The sequence below is a fragment of the Malurus melanocephalus genome, unplaced genomic scaffold (assembly GCF_030028575.1).
Source record: "Malurus melanocephalus ecotype Western Australia unplaced genomic scaffold, MMel_1.1 scaffold_59, whole genome shotgun sequence".
NCBI lineage: Eukaryota > Metazoa > Chordata > Aves > Passeriformes > Maluridae > Malurus > Malurus melanocephalus.
In genome coordinates this window covers 2,179,010-2,197,546 of record NW_026623291.1, presented here as the reverse complement: position 1 = coordinate 2,197,546, position 18,537 = coordinate 2,179,010, and the positions used below count along the sequence as shown (strand labels likewise).

General features: G+C 55.4%; 3 protein-coding genes across 7 annotated transcripts in view; all 3 read right to left on the bottom strand.

Moving 5' to 3' along the window:
- Positions 1-257, bottom strand: part of SLC2A4RG (SLC2A4 regulator) — a gene marked incomplete at its 3' end in the record, with an annotated part of 3,844 nt that extends 3,587 nt beyond the window's left edge. The window contains exon 1 of the mRNA XM_057365891.1: positions 183-257. The remainder of the gene's footprint in view (positions 1-182) is intronic.
- Positions 258-3,950: 3,693 nt separating this feature from the next.
- Positions 3,951-10,954, bottom strand: LIME1 (Lck interacting transmembrane adaptor 1). 5 transcript variants are annotated; one of them, XM_057366080.1, is made up of 7 exons: positions 10,606-10,954; positions 8,326-9,434; positions 6,541-6,693; positions 6,020-6,086; positions 5,850-5,934; positions 5,255-5,667; positions 3,951-5,041 (listed from the first exon to the last, which is right to left on the bottom strand). In XM_057366080.1, the coding sequence occupies exons 3-7, from the start codon at positions 6,654-6,656 to the stop codon at positions 4,655-4,657; spliced, it is 1,068 nt and encodes a 355-aa protein (XP_057222063.1). In that variant the 5' UTR covers positions 6,657-6,693; positions 8,326-9,434; positions 10,606-10,954; the 3' UTR covers positions 3,951-4,654. The 5 variants fall into 5 exon arrangements, with proteins under 5 accessions (XP_057222063.1, XP_057222061.1, XP_057222065.1 ...); XM_057366078.1 differs by having other exon boundaries at positions 8,326-9,334; XM_057366082.1 differs by having other exon boundaries at positions 6,020-6,068; positions 8,326-9,334.
- A 52-nt stretch (positions 10,955-11,006) lies between these two features.
- On the bottom strand, positions 11,007-18,514 carry ZGPAT (zinc finger CCCH-type and G-patch domain containing). Its single transcript, XM_057366077.1, has 6 exons — positions 17,446-18,514; positions 16,675-16,808; positions 15,804-15,962; positions 14,676-14,807; positions 13,538-13,949; positions 11,007-13,110 (listed from the first exon to the last, which is right to left on the bottom strand). The coding sequence occupies exons 1-6, from the start codon at positions 18,090-18,092 to the stop codon at positions 12,972-12,974; spliced, it is 1,623 nt and encodes a 540-aa protein (XP_057222060.1). The 5' UTR covers positions 18,093-18,514; the 3' UTR covers positions 11,007-12,971.
- Positions 18,515-18,537: the final 23 nt, after the last annotated feature.

Below are 18,537 nucleotides of genomic sequence, written 5' to 3'. Positions count from 1 at the left end.
ACGTGAAGTCACCCCCCCTTTTTCCCGCCAAACTCGCCGGGCTCCCCAAAAGTTGCAGAGGGCCCCCGAAAGTTAGGATTTTGTTGTTACGGCGCAAAGTTCTGGGCGCTCCCCCAAAAAACGCGGGGATGCCGTCACAGCGGAGCATCCCGCAAAACTCCCGACGGCTCCTGCGGACTTACCGGGGTGAAACTTGCAGCGTTAAAATTTGGGGATTCGCGCAAAAGTGATGCCCCCCGCCGATTTAGAGGTTTGCCGATAAATTACAGGGGTCTTCAAACGTCGCAGAGCTCCTCACAAAGTTATATTCCCCAAAACTTTTTGGATGCYCCCAAAGTTCTTTCCGAAGTTTTATATCCCCTGGAACTCGCCAGTAGGGCTCCCCCATCAGCTCTAGGGCTCCCCCAAAAGTTATAGTGACCTTCCGCTAGGAAGGGGGTGTGGTCTGGATTTTTGAGGTGTGCGAGCCGTTCCCAGCAGGAAAGAAGTTCCTAATTCCACACGGGTTCAGTCAGTCCTGCCCACTAGGAAGAATCGCTGCCAAAACCCACCCGGAGTGGCAGGTCTGGGTGTGGGGTGTGAGGGGTACAGGAGGTGCTCGGGATACCGGTAATGCATGGGGGGTCCAGGCAGTGCAAGGGCTCCATGGAGTGCATGGGGTACCCTGGACATGCGGGATCCATGCGATGCCCTGGGTACACGGAACGCATGGAGTGTGTGGGGTGCATGGGATCCTGGGGTGCATTGGGGTGCCCTGGGTATGTAGAGCGCAGGGGGTACCTGTAGTGCAGAGGGTGCGTGGGGTGCATGTGATGCATGGGGTGTAGGGGTTTTGGGGTACATAGGGTGCCCGGGGAGCCCGGGCTGGCTCTCGCCGTCTTTCTGCTCCTCACCTTCCCCTAAACCCGCGGAGCCGCGAGCGCCGGGCGGCGGCGAGGGGCCACCGTCTCCTGCTGCTGCTGCTGGATTGACCAACCCGCAGCCTGAAGGTCAGGACAGAGTCCGCGCGGCTGTCCCGGATGGTGGCCCCCGCCTGTCCCCCCCGCCTGTCCCCCCCGCCTGTCCCCCCGCCTGTCCCCCAGCAGCCCTGGGCTGGCTGATTCCCGTAGCTCGGAGGCTATGGGGTTGCGGGGGCGGCGTCCCGGGGATCCCCTGCCTCGGGAGGCGATGTTTGCAGCTTGGTTTCCGGGGTGCTTGGACACCCCTTKTTCCCTGCTTTGGTGGAGGGGGAGCTGGAGGTGCCGCTTCCACCCTGTGCCGTGGCCAGGTGCTTTCCGAGGAGTGAAAAAAAAGCAGCAAACAGGGAAAATCCCTACGAACCCGGCCARGCGCCCGATGTCACCCCGGCACGGCCGCTCGCGGGGTCCCTCTGCACGCCACAGGAACCGGGGTCCAGCCGGGTGAAGGGCAGTGTCCCCCGGGAACCGGGACACCCGCGGGACCCCAAACCTGCCCGGGGAGCACGGGAGGAGAAGCACAGCCGGAGGCAGCCTTTATCCCCATCCTGCCCGTCTCTGRGGTGCCTGGCCCGGCAGCCCCCGTTAACGCAGCCCTGGAGAAGTTTGTGGGGCCCGGGGGAGGCTCCGCGGCCGCCCCCGCTCTGGTTTAATGGTTAACGGCGGCCGAAGCGCGGAGCTGGAGGCTCCGGCAGCTCCGTTCGGGGTTATGCAACTCCACGAGCATCGCCCGCCCTTGCACAGGGTGGCACCAGCCCGACCCCGGCCCGGGCAGGGGGCTCAGCAGGGTGGTACCCCAAAACAAAATCGTGATCCTAGCATCTCCTGAGTTGGAAGGAACATGCAAGGATCATTTAGTCCAGCTCCTGGCCCTGCACMGGAYRCCCCCAAGAATCACMRTCCCTGGAARTGCCCCCATGATACCTAAATGCCCTTGCCAGGAGCGGGYTGGCTGCGGACTGGGCTGKGATGCCCCTCGCCCAGGTGACCTTRCAGACASAGCCGGGGCCGTGASAGCCCTGCCCGTGTCCCCTGGCTGCCTGCTGGGCGTGCGGAGCTGCCGGGGGACGGGGCCACACGGGTGTGAGCTGCAGGGATGTGGGGCTGGGCGGGGACAGCGCGGAGCGGTTCAGGTGTGGGGCTGCTTTGAGGGCAGAGCCCTGTGCTGCCGTGCAACMAAAGAGCTGCGCGGGCTGCGGGACYGTACGGGGTGCGGGGACACAGGGGATGCGGGGACAAAGGGGGTGCGGGGACACACAGAGTGCTGGGACACACGGGGTGCGGATCCTTACAGTACAGAGCGCTACAGAGAGCCACGGAGCGTGTCACACCGTGCGGGGGTCACACCGTGCGGGTGTCACACCGTGCGGGTGTCACACCGTGCGGGGGTCACACCGTGCGGGGGTCACACCGTGCGGGGGTTACACCGTGCAGTGTGTTTTGCTCCTCGCAGCACCGTGCAACATCCTGCAGCGTGCAGGACTATGTGACACTCAGCCCCGTTCAGCTCCGTAGGGCACTCGCTGGGCTCCTGCTCGCTCCCTCTTGTGGGAGCGGCACCGTTCAGCACCGTCCCCTCGCAGCACTGTCCCYTCGCAGCACTGTCCCCTCGCAGTGACAGAGAGCCCCGCACGCGTCTGTCCCCCGGGCTGCTCCCAGCCCTACCCACTTCCCTCGCTCTCACCCCGACCTTTCCAACCATAACTTGAGCACAAAAATGCTATTTTGGGATGGATCCTGCATTCACCACGCAGATTTTGAGCCTTCTGCCAGAGCTCCCGGCACATTTTCCATCATCCTGAGGATTGGACAGTTGTTCTCTGAGTCCGGCTCTCCCAAGTCCCATAGGAAGAATGGGCAATTGGGCAGCCCTGCTCAGTGGGCTGCTTCTACTGCTGCTGGAGYAGGTTGGGAAGACACTTTGGCCACCTCAGCTCGGCCACAACAGGAGCTTTCCCTTCCCTGGTGCCTTTCCAAACATTCCTTTCCCCAGGGAGGCGGCACGGCGGGACCATCGTGCGCCGGTGTGAAGCCACACTGACCTCGCAAGGAAGTGATGCTCCTGTGCGGGGCCACGCAGCCCAAAACAGCTCTCAGGGGACTCAGGTTGTGCCGCAGGGACCCAGCCATGTGKGCTGGGAGGATGGAGAAGGGAAGCAGGGGAAGGATGCGGCCGGGGGGAGCCTCACTCGTTGCTGTGGCGCGACTGGCAGCAGGAAGAGCACGGCAGCRCCGGCACCAGCCGCGTTCTATCAGCGCCCTTATCTCGCAGGGGGATGGGAGAAGCTCTCGAGGGCGGCTGTGGTTTGGCGTCGAGCACGGGGCTGACGACGCCTGGGGTGCCTCCAGCTCTAACGCCTTCAGCGGGGTTTGCTGAGCGCCGCGTTTTCGGTTTTAATCTCTTCACCTGCCGCGGTGCAGGGGCAAAGCAGCGGAGGGAAGGCGTGTGGCTTCCTGCCACACAGCCTGGAACGGCACGGCACGGCACGGGGGCTGCAGGTTCCGCCCGACTCCAGCGAGCACCAGGCCATCGTGCCACGAGGTCAGGCAGCCGCTGTCCAGCTGGTGCCCATGTGACAGGGGCCACCATCATTGCATCGCCAAGGCATCCCTTGGGGCCGGGACGTTTAACTCCCCATGGTGGGGGAGGAAGGAAAGTTTAAACTATGGACTCTGAGAGTTTGGGTGCATGTCCCAAGCATTTCTGACACATGGAGGCTGCAGGACCCACGGGAGTGATGAGGAGGTGAGCAGGAAGCCAGTGCTGGGCTCCTACCCCAGCTCTGTGCCCCAAAGCTCTGCTCTGGCACAGATCACCCCATTTCAGCAGCTCTCAGTGGCTGTGTCCCCATTTCAGAGGCCAAACCACCCATCCAGGGCGGGGGCACTCACAGTCACACTGTGCTCAGAGCTGCTCTCCCAGCACCAGCTGCACCAGCAGCAGCAGCCCCCAGAATCAGGGATTTAGATCCAGTTCAAAAGTGTAAAACCTCCTCTTGGCCTTTTAATGGTGTTTGGGAGAGGGCTGCCCATGGAGACACCCTTGCATGGGTCTGAAATGGTGGAACTGAGGATGGAGCAGAGTCCGTAGCCCACACCAGTGAAATTTCTGTGTTGTCCTGTGCAGGGTCAGGAGCTSGACTCAATGATCCCTCGTGGGTCCTTTCCAATTCAGGATGTTCTATGATTCCATGAAGGCACAGGGCTGACCCCATTTCCCCATAACAAAAGGGACATTCTGTGATGGGAGCAAAGCTTCTCAGGSCTTCCTGTGGGCTGGAGGGACCCTGGTCTCCCTCAGGCAGTGTGAGGAGGACAGAGAAACTTCAGTCATGGCATAAAACCCCCAGTGAGGGTCTAATCCTGCAGCCCAAGGTCATGGGCTCAACCCCACCCCAAAACATGACTGSTCCCCACCCTGTTCCCATCTTGGTGCCAGTGCCAGCCCTGTCTCATGGGGGGTCCCACACAGCACCCAACACCCCCAAACTGCCCATCTTGGCACATTCCACCACCAACCTGGTGGCACCAGCTGGGTTGGGATGGGACAAGGACACTTATAAAAAAGTAACAAAAAGTATATACAGAGAGTGTGTGCAGGGACATTGCTGCTCCTGTGGGCACAGGGCTGCTGGCACCTGTCCCTTGGCATTCGTCAGTGTCTGGCAAGCTGTGGCACTGCCCTGCTCCCAGAGGGGCTATAGGTTGGTGATGTAAACCTCCAGCCCGTTGGCCGCTGCCCTGGCAGAGGCTTTCCGGGGCTCCCCTGCCCAAATGTCCACAACACTCTCGTACAGGTTCTCGGGGACACCGCGCTTCCCTGGCTTGTCCCGTTTCGCTGCCTTCTTCCAGTTAATGTCCACAGCCTCGTAGTCGGGGTCGGGGCCACGGCCCTGAGCAGTCCATGCTCTGTCACTGATGGACTCGTAACAGGGATCAGGGGGSCCTGGGGCCGCTGGGTCCCTCTCCTGCTGGCAGGGGGGCAGGCACCCAGAACCCGCCTCCTTYGTGGCCCTTGGGGTCGATGTGGGGATCTGGGATTTCTTCTTGGTGGCTTTGCACACTGTYGAGTACATCTCTTCCAGCTGCAAAAGGAACTATTTTTGGCTGGGGGTTTGGGGGAAATCCCTGCCCACTGCAGAGTATCCCCATGAATGTGCCCCCCCATAGTTTCCAACAGCTCCCCAGGGGGATCCTGACAGTGGATCCTATTTTGTTCCTAAACATGGGTACTACAGGGAGACAGGGAATTAAATGACCCCCCATGTGCCCCATCCCTAATGCCCCCCGAGTCGTACCTTGGCCTGGGGGGCACTGCCTGCACCATCCCAGCAGTGCTGTGCTCCAGGGGGCCCTGCCACGGCCCCATCCTGCACTTCCACTGACACCGTCTTCTTCACCTTATGGACACAGGCATAATCAGCTGCCCCAAGTACGGCCCGTGGAGGGGTCATCTGGGTGCCAGTGGGCATTGGGGGCACCGGGGCATCCTTCCCTGCCACTGCCAGGCACTCGTAGACAGWGTCTGGCGCTGGTTTCCGCGGTGGGGTGAAGAGCAGGTTGGAGTAGGTCTGGTCGGGGGCTGGGGACGTGGTTGGAGGCTCAGGGACGGGGATCTGGGGCAGCTCACGGTGCAGGAGGCCAGAGCTGTGCAGGGATTCGGCTCCAGGGGCTGCAGGACAGGGCAGAACCAGGCTGGCTGGACGCTGGGCTGTGGGAGAGGAGAGGAAATGAGGGGATGCATCAACAGGCACCAAAACCCCTGTGCCAGCACAGTGCCAGTGTGTGTTGGTGTGTTCGTGCCATGATGTGCTCCCCGGGCAGCGAGGGGACTGCAGGCACTTGCCAAGGGCCACCAGCCCTGTCAGCCCCCCCAGCTCGACAGCCACTCACCATCTCTGACCTTCACCCGGTACAGCTCGTGCAGCTTCGTGTCCGACCTGCTGAGTGACCGCAGCTGAGTCTGGCGCAGCAGGGCCTGCCGTGGGGGAGCACACACCCTCAGGCTGGGCTGAGAGCCCACACCACCCCTGGGGCTGATCCTGCCCCCAACGTGCTCTTACCTCATCCACGAGCTTCACCCCGTCTGGAGCCACCTTCTTCCTGCCCTTGCTGTGGGGAGAAGGGCGGCTGAGCCCAAGGTGGGTGGCAAAGTCAGGGATGAGGAGCAGAACCCCAGGTCCCCAACATGGCACTCCCAAAACCCCCATCCCTGCTCCTTCCCCAGTCCCACAGCAGGGTCTGTGCTGCTGGGACATCACAACTGCATCCTGCACCCCACTGGGCTGTGCTGGACACCACGGGCACCACCCTTGGCATCGCCCATCCTGCTCTGGGCTGCTGCTCTGAGGTTTTTGGGTCTCAGGGTATCCTGGGGGGCTATGAGGCTCAGGGATCAAGCCAGGCAGAGCTGCACTGGGGCGCAGGTGGAGGTTTGGGGTGAGCARAGCAGCAGATCCCGTTGGTCCCAGCTCAGATGGGCACACTCAGGGTCTCCATGTGCAGCCACCAAATGCCACCAGGGGATCCCCAGCTCCATCCCAGCCCCAGGAGGGAGAGCAGAGGAGCTGTGGGGAGCACGTACCGTTTACAGGCAGCACACAGGGCTCCCAGGTAGACCAAGACACCGAGCAGGGCCAGGGCAGCGCCGGCTGGCAGGAATGGGGTCCCTGCCTGCCCCTCACCACCGGCTGTGGCCATGGGGGAACCGCCTCCAGCACCACTGCGGGGCCGAGCTCTGGAGAGAGAGAACACGAGCTGGGGGTCAGGCAGAAGCTGCTGGGCTCACTGTGCTGTGAAATGGAGACTCTTTCACCCCCAGGGCTTGAAGGACCCTCGCAGCACAGCCCCCCAGGCAGGGGGTTGCTCTGGATGCTCTAGAGGGGGACCATATCCCATTTTCTGGCCAGCAATTGCCCTTCCCGGGGTCACCATGACACCTCCAGCCCAGTGTGGACAGTGGGTGCTCTGCCACCGTTGCAGAAAACTTCAGAATTTGGTTCATTTTGAAAAAAAAAAAAAATCCAACAAAACCAATGGGATTCAAGATCACAAGCTGCCACTGAAACAGTGCAAAGGAGATACCCAGGCACCCTCAAAACCCTCTGGAGACACCCCAAAAATGACAGAATGCTTTCTGGGGACACCGGGACACCACCCTGGGCTGTGGGATGGGGATGACACTGCTCCTGAGCACAGATGAGGCCAGAAAGGACAGGCAGGATTACTCAGTTTCCCAGAAACAGGGTGAGCTTCAGCCTCTCCTTCCTCTCCCTCCTCGGGCTCAGCAGAGCACACCAGGACACCCTCCTTCTGCAATGGATTCACACCCCTCACATTCCCTCTGCCACCACAACCCCTGACAGCAGAACAGAAAACACCCAACCTTCACACTCCTTTCCTCTCTCTAAAACCGTGCCTTGTCTGAATCCAGCCCTCATCCCTGTGCCTTCCCCGAGGCAACAATCCTCCCCTGTAACCTGCAGCAGTGGCAGGGCCAGGAGATGCTGGGGAGCCCAGCACAAAGCCCCCAGCCTGTCAGGATCTCCACCTTCCCCAGGAGGTTTTCAGTGACCCTGTCCCACCATTCCCAAGCCCCCATCCCCATCCCTGCTCCACTGCAAACCCAAAAGCTGACACCCCTTCACCTGCACTGGCGTCGAGGGCGGCTGCAGCTCCCAGCTCTGCACAGCTCAGCTCTGCACCCTGCTCTACAGAGAAAKGCTGGCCTGACCCAGCACCCAGGAAATGCCTGATCCGAAAGGAGATGAGGCAGCTGCTGGGGTAAAGAGCAGCTCCAAGAAGCGATGGTAGCTGATCCAGGTGGGGCCAGCAGTTGTGTCCGGGGGCAGAGCTGTGCAGAGCAGCTTCCACCAGCATGGATGGGACCAAGAGATCCAGTGGGACAGAGATTCAGGGCYGAGCACCTCCTACTCACCCTCTTGYATATCTTCATSCGGATGACAAAGCCCWRAYGAGCTCTGGTGAGAAGCCACCCTGCCTTGTGTGGATCTCAGAAGTGCAGACCCACAGGAGCTCCCCTTCCCCTTGCACCAGGTCACACAGCAGCATCTTTGCCACATTTTCACCCCAAAAACCAGCTCTGCCCACTCGAAGCACCCTTTTATCTGAGAGCACCCTTTTATCTGAGAACATCCCATGCCTTTGGAAAATGCCCTGACTGAAGCRTGAACCCTGGAGAGCAATTATTTCMAGGTAGAAAGTGAGACAGAGAGGTTTTAAGGACTAACCAGGCTGGACAGACTGGCTTAGATCAGAGCTGGGAAGGGGAGGCTGTTCCCTTTCCAACGACTTTTTAATTAGACAACACAGCTTTTCTGTCTGAGCATACATTAATTATACGGATTACCTGCAACAGGGCCGGTGCGTTAGACAGAGCCTGGAGCTCCTCACTGGACTCGTTCAGCTCATTAGAGAGATGGAATCACGGGCTGCAGGAGCAGGGCAGAGCTGAGCAGGCTCTGGAGTCCAGCAGACAAAGTTCTAACGAGGTTTGATGGCCAGGAGCTGGTGTGATGTTGGAATCCAGGTGGGAGCTTTCAGCATGCTGAGGCAGGCACACACAGGGCAGCTTGTCCCACAGCAGGGGGATTTTCCATCCCTGAATTTTGAAGATTGAAGGGAGAGATGTCCTGAGTAGAAATGAATGTGGAGAAATTCTTCTGACCTACTTTCTGTAGTGCAGGTCGGTGGCTGCTCCTGAATTTCTGGAGTGAAACTGCCCAGTGCAGGTTCCTCAGAGTGTTCAGGCTCAGCAGTCACYGGGAGAAGCCACTTCTTGGGACAACACGTTGAGTCTCCCAAAATCCCAGATTTGTGCGCAAAGCCCAGCGCCTGACTGAAGGCGCTCAGGTAGGACGGAGCAGGTTTGCAAGGCAAAATCTCAGCCAGACCTTTTTAAACTTACACCTGAATTTGCTGCCAATAAAGCCATCGATCTCCCCGTCCTGGGGCTGCTCCCCGGGGCAGGAGACTCAGCAGACAGAATTTCATAAGGCGCCGGCTCCGCCAGCCGAGGTGGCTTTGAAGACAAGGGCGGTCACAGCCGTTGCGTACGTGCGACAACACCCACAGCCCTCCGAGGAGGGATCGCTCCCCTCCGTGTGCGACACCCCAGCTCAGGCACCCGAAAGCCAGATGGTTTGCTACTCCAGGACATGGGGGTTTTTTGTGAATCCTACAAAAGGTGCGAGTTCCTCATCTGGGCTTCATGAAAACAAGATTAAATTCACTGCAAAATCAAGCGCTGCTGCTGGTGATGATGATTCTGCCTGGCCTCTGATTCATCTCTTCAGATAAAACCACGCAGTGTTTCAGTACAGGGTGACGAGAAAAAAGTCTGTGAAGCTACTCAAAGCCTGTTTGCATGAAACCAGGAGGAACATTTTGAGCTGATYTYCATCAGCAACTGTGCACAAGGCTGYGGTAAACTCTGCTCAGGTACCCCAGGGAGTTGTGCTTCAAAAAAGGCCCAAGAAGCAGAAGTAGATGGATTWTTTTCTTTTCMATTACAAAAAATGAAAGCCCTGTTTACAGTTAGTAACAACACTGAACCTGCCCTAGACCATGGGGTGCAATTAATGTATTTTAAGACTATTTCAGAAAAGCAGACATGAAATCTCACCCACTTCACTCAYCTCTATAATAAGATTTCATGGTCAAACACCTCCAGAGGCATTTTATTTAGAAAGTGCCAATCATACTTCTAAATGCCAGACCCAAACATCTGAAAACTTGGATGCACATTTCTAGCCACAGTTCTGATCACTGCTCACATGCTGGAGTGGCTTTTGGGAAAATATGACCTTAAAACTCACTTTGGATGAGTGACTACCTGCCCAYACCGCAGGGCTTTGCTCGAGGCTGACACCATTTCAGCTCTTTTCTTTCTTCCTGCCCTTTCCTGGTCGCTGAACACTCACTTGGGCAGAAAGATGCTCTTCTAAGAGGCAAGAATCTGCTCAAGAGGTTTTCTGCAGAGCTGAGCCACAGCATGAGACCGAGCAGAGAGCTCGAAGCTGCTGTTTTGGGAATCCAAACTACGGGATGGGTGTATTAAGATGTGTCCTCAAGAACCATCTGCCTACCACAGTGGTTTTCTTTGCCACAAATGCAGTACTCGTACAACACCTCAGGTTTACAGAAGCCAGCATTTYAGTGACCACATTCTCAAGCCTCCTCACCCATAGCCTGGAGTTCAGCACTTCCCCGCTACACATACAAGCAAAACTCCAGTCCCCSTCCCCACAACACAACAGGAAATTTCTACAATGCCACACACCTCTGAATTGCATTCATTCATCCCMAAAAAAATCAGCACTCAGCCTCCAGACTCCAGCCACGGGATCCCAGCAGCACTGCCAAAGCTCCACCACCTTTTTGTCCCTTTGAAACCCAGCTACAGAGCATACAGCACAAACTGACACAGCTTGGAGTCCAGCTTGCAAAGTTGAATGCAGCTGATGCTTCCCAGAGCAGAGCAGGAATCCTGCCTGTCCAGTCTATCCAGCTCCAACAGCATCTCCAACAACGCTGTGATTTTTATACACATTTTGGGGTTTACAGTATTTCCCTCCCTGGTTTAGCTGCAATCCCCCGTTTCCCAGGCAGSAAAGCCACCACCACTTACTTTGCAGGAGCTCAAAATCCAGTGAGTGTGGAGCACAGGGGTCCRATCATGCTCTCCTCCTTGCCATCCAGCCGGGAGAATTTCATTCTTTTATCCCACAATGAATCCCAATCAGGGGCTCTCTTACATTTCCAMCATCCCGACCCGAGGAGCAGCCGGCTGTGAGCACACACGGAGCACACACCCCACAGCTTCCTGGCCTCGGAGGTGRTGGCTTCACCCCGGGTAGGCTGGGTTTGTGCTCGCAGGCTCCCGGGCTCTGCAGGCTCCCAGCACACAGAGCACCCTCTGCCGCACCCACTCCCCGCCCGGCTCCTCCGGGAGCTCAGGGCAATGCAAGGAAAGGATGTGGCGCCCCACATCACCATTACCTTGCAAATGAACAACACCTTACAAGGAGAGAGGGGAAAATAAACACCTTTATTCATCAGGGATGCAGACTGCACTGGGTGGGAGGTGGCAGCCACTGGAATAGGAGTCGGACAAGTCAGGCTGTGGAGATCCCAAAGAAGGGTCAAAACACGACTTGGCTGAGACACAGGGCTCATACACCCAGATCCTAAAGAGATGATGATGTTTAACAGTCCCAGAGCACAAATTAAACCAACAAAATTCTCTGCCCAGCTCAGCTCTCCAGTCATGGACCGCTTTAGTGAGCACATTAATCCTTGTCACCACTCAGCACTCGAGTGTGGAAAACAAACAGTCATTTGTGAGGGAAGGGCCATTGTTAAACCCTTGAGTTGAGCCCTGTGCATGGAGAACACCAATTCAGAACAATGAGGACAGTACAGCCAATTCCAGTAAGAACCAATGGATGTTGAAGTGCCCAAGGCAGCCCGTGCCACCATCCAATCCACAYGGTCACAGCATGATCCCAGGTGCTCTTCAGGAGCAGAGACTCACTCCCACAAGTTTCCTGAAGATGTTCATCTTGTTTGGCTTTGCTGTCTCGCTGTGTTTCTGAGGTGTGTCAGCAGCAATGTGAAATCCCACACAACCTGAACAGCTCTGATCATATCTTCTTCAGCCTCAGATTTTCTGGTTCGKTTGGCAGCCTGATCCTGCAAGCAGGMACAGCCCTGCCCAGGCTGACAGCTTGTTTTTCAGTCTGTTCTTAGGGATAGAYAAAAAAGGGGGTACTAAAGGAACCKTTTCATTAGAAAAATGACTCACAGAGTAAAAGGAAATTGGTTCCTTAAATTAAAAAAGAACTGGTGTCCTTAAGATACTGGCATGARTYGCAAACTTTTCTTTTTAAAAATAAAAAGCCTTTACAATGCACAAATCCCACCAGATGATGAAACCACCATCTCCTCTGAGGCAACGACTGGCCACCACCAACACAGAATGTAACCCAGAGGGGAGGACCTCCTTCMTGTCCAAACACTGTCCACTTTGCAGGGAAGGGCACTTGGCTTGCCTGGCCTGCTCCCAGCCCAGCCCCATACTCTCTCACTGCAGAGCTTCACACTGGGCACATACAGATCCTGCTCTTTGTGCTCATCCAGGGCCCAGTCCAACCTGGATCTGGGTCCTGAGGTTTTATACTAAAAGGAGTTCAGTGAGCCACAAAAATCCAACTAATGGTGGCAAAAATCACAAGGTTCCCTGTGGAGCTGTTCCTGGATAGGAGATTTGGGAATCCCATTATGCTGCTGGCTTATTCCCCCAGCTATGGCACTCTACTTGTGGAACCAGGCACCTTTCTGTRCCAAGCCAGTGAGTTTGGCTACAGCATGTCCTGGGATACTCAAACAGTCAAACTGCTGAAATCTGATGCTTCAGACTGCTGGTTCTCACCTCTGAGCTGCCAGATTCCTGTCTATTTCTTACAGTAGAGCTACAAATAACTGCTCCCTCCAAAAAATGGAGTGCTCAGATAAATCCCATAGTAAAATCCAGAAGGCAGAGAGCAGCTAAAGTACTTGACCTTRGATGTTTTCACCCAGTTGTGCTTGGGACCCTGCCTGCACCTGTGCTTGGCAGGTGGCTGCAGACAGAAGCCACAGTTGATGGCAGGAAGTGGGGCTGCCCAAGTCCCCTCAGCTGGTTTGTAGCCAGCAGCGTTGTCTCCTGAGCACACACAGACTCTGGATGGAGCTGCTACCACAGGGGAAACGGAGGGAAAATGTGTGCAAGAGAGCAGAGAATTGTATTCCTTGTAGCTAGACCTCATCCAAGGCCCAGCTCACTGAATGCTTTCAGGGCTGGATGGATGTGTACTCATTCCCCTCCCAAAAGAGCTCTGAAGCATGCAGAAACTGCTGCTTTCCTGMCCAGTTTTAGGCTGGACAGCGCACCCAGGCTCTGAGGCCAGGAGCACCAGAAGGACAATCCCTGCAGTCCAACACCTTCCTCAGCACCTAGAACTCAGTCATCTTCTTGTGGGTGTCTGCTTTCTTCTGCTCCCGCTGCAGCCTGGCTTCCTGGGCCTGCAGCTGCCCCAGCTGCTTGTGAGCATCAGCCAGCTTCTCCTCCAGCTGAGCTGTAGCAATGCTGTGCCTGGAAGCAAAAAGCACAAGGGCAATGTTATCCTGCAGGTAAGATCAAAGGCTTGTCCTCATCCCAGGGTTTKCCCTTTCCTGTAGATGAGCCCAAGGGACCTGCTGAAAGCCAGGAAGAATCTGATGCTCAGCACAATCTGGGCTAGAGAATGTCTGCCTGGGATGCTCAACAGCAACAGTGCAGAGGTGGGCACAAGGACTCCAGCACCTCCCTCCCAGAGCTCCTCCCTTTGCCACAGCCTGAATTCCAGACAAAGGACCCCACAAGGTGTCCAAGCTGGTCTGAAGGACACACTAAACTCTCTCCTCCACTTTCCCTCAGGTCTCATCCAGATACATTTCACTTATTCCTCCYGCACCTAATTTCAAGCCCACCCCTCCCCAGAAGCACCAAGAACTTGATTCCAAAGAGAACATTTTCCTACCGCCCGACATTGCGCGCCAGGGCCTGCTGGATTCCCCTGATATCCCTCTGCGTTTGCTCGATCTTCTCCGTGGTCTGGAAGAGGCTGACACTCAGAGCCTTCTTGGTGCTCTTGCTGGCGTGGTAAATCTCTTTGCTGCTCCTCTGGGGCAGTGCCATCCCCCCCGCCTTGTCCCCGGCGTGCTTCCCACGCAGTTTCTCGTTCAGGAAGTCAAACACATTGCGTGGGGCCTTACGGCCACCYGGCTGTCCAGAGCTGCTTCCCTTTGCTCGGCATTTCCTCGATTTGCCTGGCTCCAGCTTCCCCTGCTTCTTCTTCTGAAGCACCTCAGCACACTGGTCCAGGGACTTCCCTCGAGGAAGCACCACAGCCTGCACTGGCTCCACTCTGCCATCGGAATTCTTCCCTAAGCCTGAGGACAAACATCAAGTATTACAGCATCCCCTCTCCAAGTCACCTCCCACCACAAGTTCATGCTGACAGTCACAAGTTTAGAACAAGCAAAGTGGCTTCTGAGGTACCAAAAATTAGAACTACTGCCCAAGCCAAGGGGAGCAGCAAAGGCCAGGCCAGGAGCCTTCCACAGCAGGAGATTTGTGATTCCAAGCCTGAGGCCATTTGTCAGGCTGGTTTCTGTGAAACCAGGCTCTGCCTCACATCCTCAGCTTCTCAAGTCAGGTTCTACTTAAAACTGGTTTGGTTCCTCTGGGAGAACCGGAGACACCGAGGCCCTCGCAGAGCCCCCAAGGCTGGATGCAATTTGGGTGGGAGCAGCAAGTTCAGCAGGCTTKGAAGCCTGTGTCCAGGCCAGGAGACACATTAACACAGACATCAGAAGCTTTGCAGATCAGCTCCCTTCCACCTCCAGCCTTTCAACACTCCACAATGTTCTCACGGCTTTGATCATGAACTTGACCATGCTTCCAAGTGCTTCCAAAGTTTGCCATTCCCATACAGGGGTTAGTGCCCCACATTCCTGTCCTTCCATGAAATAAGTCCTCCCTCTTCCCTCTAACATGGCTGTGATCTATTGCACTGCTTGAGCCTCAGCCAACAGACCCTTCAGCACAGCAAAGTTCTGGCTCCATCCAAAATCTTGAGTTTTTCTCAACAGCCCCAGGACCACCCTCTCCCTTACCTTTTCCAAACTCGTATCCCATCTGAACAAGCAGTTTGGAGCCAATGCCACGAGTATGGGCCTCCCAGCCAGCAAAAGAGGAACTGCAGGCAGGGGTCCATTCCCCATTCTCTGGAACTCCTGAGTCTATCACTGTAGCACAGAAGAGAAGAATCAGTGAAACACAGGAATAAAGTTACAGCACAAAAACCCCTCAGAGGGCAGTAAAATTCACTTCTCCAACCCTAAAATCATTTGGCTACTCCTCCAGCCATACCCAGCTCCTAGAATTGTCACCTACAAACACTGCACAAGTGACTGAAATGAGAGATTCCACTCGATTTAATGCACATCCCACCTCCCAGTTCCAGGAAGAATCATCCAGGASTTTTATGATTCCTTTCCTTCCTTCCAGGATGGTGATACAGACTGATGTACACATCAGAGTAGAATCTGGCACAGTGGCTCCTAGTACTTATCCTGTGCCTCTAGCTCTGGTCTCTGGTATGAGGCTCCTCCAGGCCACAGTGTTCATTTTGTGTTATTGGGATCCAATAATCTCTATCAGGTTAAATGTAAAGAGCTCTAGGGCACTCCTTTGTCCCTGTGATGCAGCTGTGGCACCAGCAGAGGAACAATGCAGCCTGTCCAACTTGCAAGAAGTCATTAGAGCACTCTCTGTGCCACCTTTCAGCAGTAAAACAGGGCATGGCTGTTCCTGCAACCTCATCGAGGCACTGGAAGGACCCAACACTCCCATTTTCTGGGGTCTCACTCTCCTGMGTCACGGAGCTTCTGGGGATGAGGAAATCTGATTCACTCATTGACTCAGCTCAGCCAGACACATAACAGGCTCAGAGCTTGGAACTCTAAAACATCACACCCTCTTCTTGCACGTGTGGGAAGTTCCCATGGAAACCTCCAGCCTTCATTAGCCCCGTGATTTGCATAAAACAAAGATTTCAGTTTGCAGCTGTAGCATAACAGCTAATTACTGTTCTCTATCTTTCGGGACACAGAAGCATCAACTGCTCTTTCATCTGAGGCGAGACACTCACAGGGAGAGCTCTAGGACAGTYAGCCAGTCACAGAAAAAGGCAGAAYAAAACCCCAAGCCACTKTTGCTCACACCCWCCCCACTCCCTTTACCTTTGGCATAGCCAGAATCATCCACACTGTCCGCATCAGACTCRTCAGATTCAGCAGCATCTTCACTTCTCAGGGGGGGAATGACACTGTCCCCTTCCACCACAGCCTCCTTGAGGAGCAGGGAGTCAAACTTCACCGTGTAGTACCCACTGTCCACATCTACAGAGGGAACAGCAAGGACAGGAGCTCCAGTCAGTGCCCAGCACACAGGGGGCTAAAGCAGAGTCAGCTCCATCAGAACAACACCAGACAGTGTGGGGGCACAAGGAAAAGGTTTTTAAAAATTCTGGATTTAATCTGMGACTTTCATTTCTGTCTGGAGGGAGAAGCACCCATGGCAATGAAAAGCTATTTCCACAACGTGTGTGTTGATACCCAAAGGTTTATCTCTACAAAGAAAGAAAGATGGGCTGTTGAGGAACGGAATTAAAAAGAAGTTAGACTTGCTCCCCTCTGACTTAATAACAGTTAAAAGAAAGATGGAAACAGGGAATAAACACTCCCTCTTCTCAGGACAWAGGGAAGCTGGGCAGGGCCAGCTCTCCTGGTTTGTGTTTAAAAAGAGCAGATTATTGCAATTCTCACTTAATAGGCATGTAAATTCCTGCAGTACCTCCCTCTTCCCTGGAGCAGTTAATGACCTCGTAGTCATTTCCTTTCCACATTCCTGCTCTTTATGTCACCTGTTTGCCAGCCAATTCCCTTCCCAAGCCTGACAAAAGGAGTTTCCTCAGCTCTATCAAGATTTTAAGTTCAAGACTGCAGCCAGATAATTTTCCTGTCATTAACCACAACAGCCAAGTTTTAGATCCACATAAACCTCAGCCTCCACCCTCCCCCAGGATCCCTGGAAAGCCTCTGTCCCCCTCACCGGTGATTTTGGCMGTGTACCAAATCCCATCGCTGTGCTTGGCCAGGCAGGCTGAGCCCACCCCCAGCGTGCTCAGGTCAGGCTCCTGGAATGGCTGGAGCTCCTCCACAGACACCACCTGACCATGGGAAAACCTGCAGGGAGGGAGGAACAGGAGTTTTCAAATGAAAATCCCTTCCCTCCTCAAAGGAAATGCACATGAGTTTCAGTAGTGATGAACCTTCACCATAATTGGGTAAGTTTGACCATGCGTTGTTGCAATTACAAAGTTGTTCATGTTTCACCTTTAACATGTTATTTATGTCATGTAATAAAGAATGCATCCCACCCCAGAACATTAAACTTCCTCGCTAGTGACACATCCAATGAAAAAATTCATGGTCTTGGAGATAAACAGGATGAGAGCAAGGCAGGGCTGCAGCCCAGCACCTTCACAGACCACCCAGGCTGATCCTGGTGACAATCCCCAAAAATGGAGCCACTACAACCTCCCTGTGCAACTGGAATGTGTGCACTATCCACAGCCTTGGGTGTTTGATTTTAAAATACTTCATCAGTTGTTAATTTATGCACTCAGTTATGTAATATCTCTGCAGCTTTCCCATGGGATTTTCCACTTTGTCTGTGAAAACAGCTCAACTGATGACACAAAAAGCGCATTTTTAAAATGTTAAGGCACAATTTCCCTGGGTGAAGAAGCCACACAGGACATTTCAGGAGGAGGTTTTATCCCTCTGAAAGACAAGGTCCCTCCCACCCCTCTCTCTTTACCGACAGTTCTCCTTAAATCTGCACTTGTCATCCAAGAAGAASGGGCACGGCTTCAGGGACTTGTGGGTTGGGTAGAGATACAGCACCCTGACCCCTGCACTGCCATCCTCCAGCTCCTCTGTGCCCACAATCATGGCATTGTGGTACTCCAGGGTCCCCCAGGAGCTGTAATAGGGGGCTTTAACCTTCATCCCACTCAATTCYTCCTCCTCCTCCTCYTCCTCTCTCTCCAGTTCCTCCTCTTCTTCATAGCACTTTGATTTGTTTTTATCCCCAGTTTCTCCCTCTCTCTCTGAAGAGATCTTGTTGTCAGCTGGAGGCTCCTCATCTGTTCCAAGCCCAGCAATGGCTTCTTTAAAAGCAGCATATTCCTCATCTTGGGCAGAGCTCTCCAGGTGGGAATCCTGCCCTGGGAGATCTGCTGGGGAGGAGGAGGAGGCATCTGTGTCCAAAGTGGCCAGAAGTTTGCTCTTTTTCACAGCCACCAGGCTGGACTCGGTCAGTTCTATCAACTGCTTTAAATCCTCCTGCAGCTGGATCAGGTCCGACTGCTGCGATGGGTCCTGGCCCGCCCCCAGCGCCAGCTCCACCTGCTCCAGCTGGGCGTTGTAGGTCTGGATCGCTGCTTCCAGACTTTCTTCATCCATTATCAGCACAAGAAAGGCGCTTTTGCTCGCGTCCTCTCCACGAACTTAAAACACATTCAAAGTTTACTTAAGCACTTTCGGATAACAAGTCCTCGCYCGCAGAAGCGACATCTGCCCGCCGTCCCGCTCCTCCCCTTGGAAATCACCACAGGGCGATGCTCCTGCTGGAAACAGGCGGCGAGAGGCGACGGGAGAGTCCGAGGAAAGGCCGGGCCGAGCCCTGCCCTCCCCGCCACGGCGTCCACTCGAGCCCACCGGGCCCGTGCACGACACTGCCCCTTCAGCCCCGGGGCTGCAGCACCTCCCCGAGCCGCCACCGCCACCCCGGCGGCCCCACTCCWCCCTCAGCCTCCTCGGCCCCTGCGAGCCGCCACCATGACACCCGCCATGACACCCCAACTTCCGGCTGCAGTGCCCCACTTCCGGCTGTGCTCGCCAACGCGTC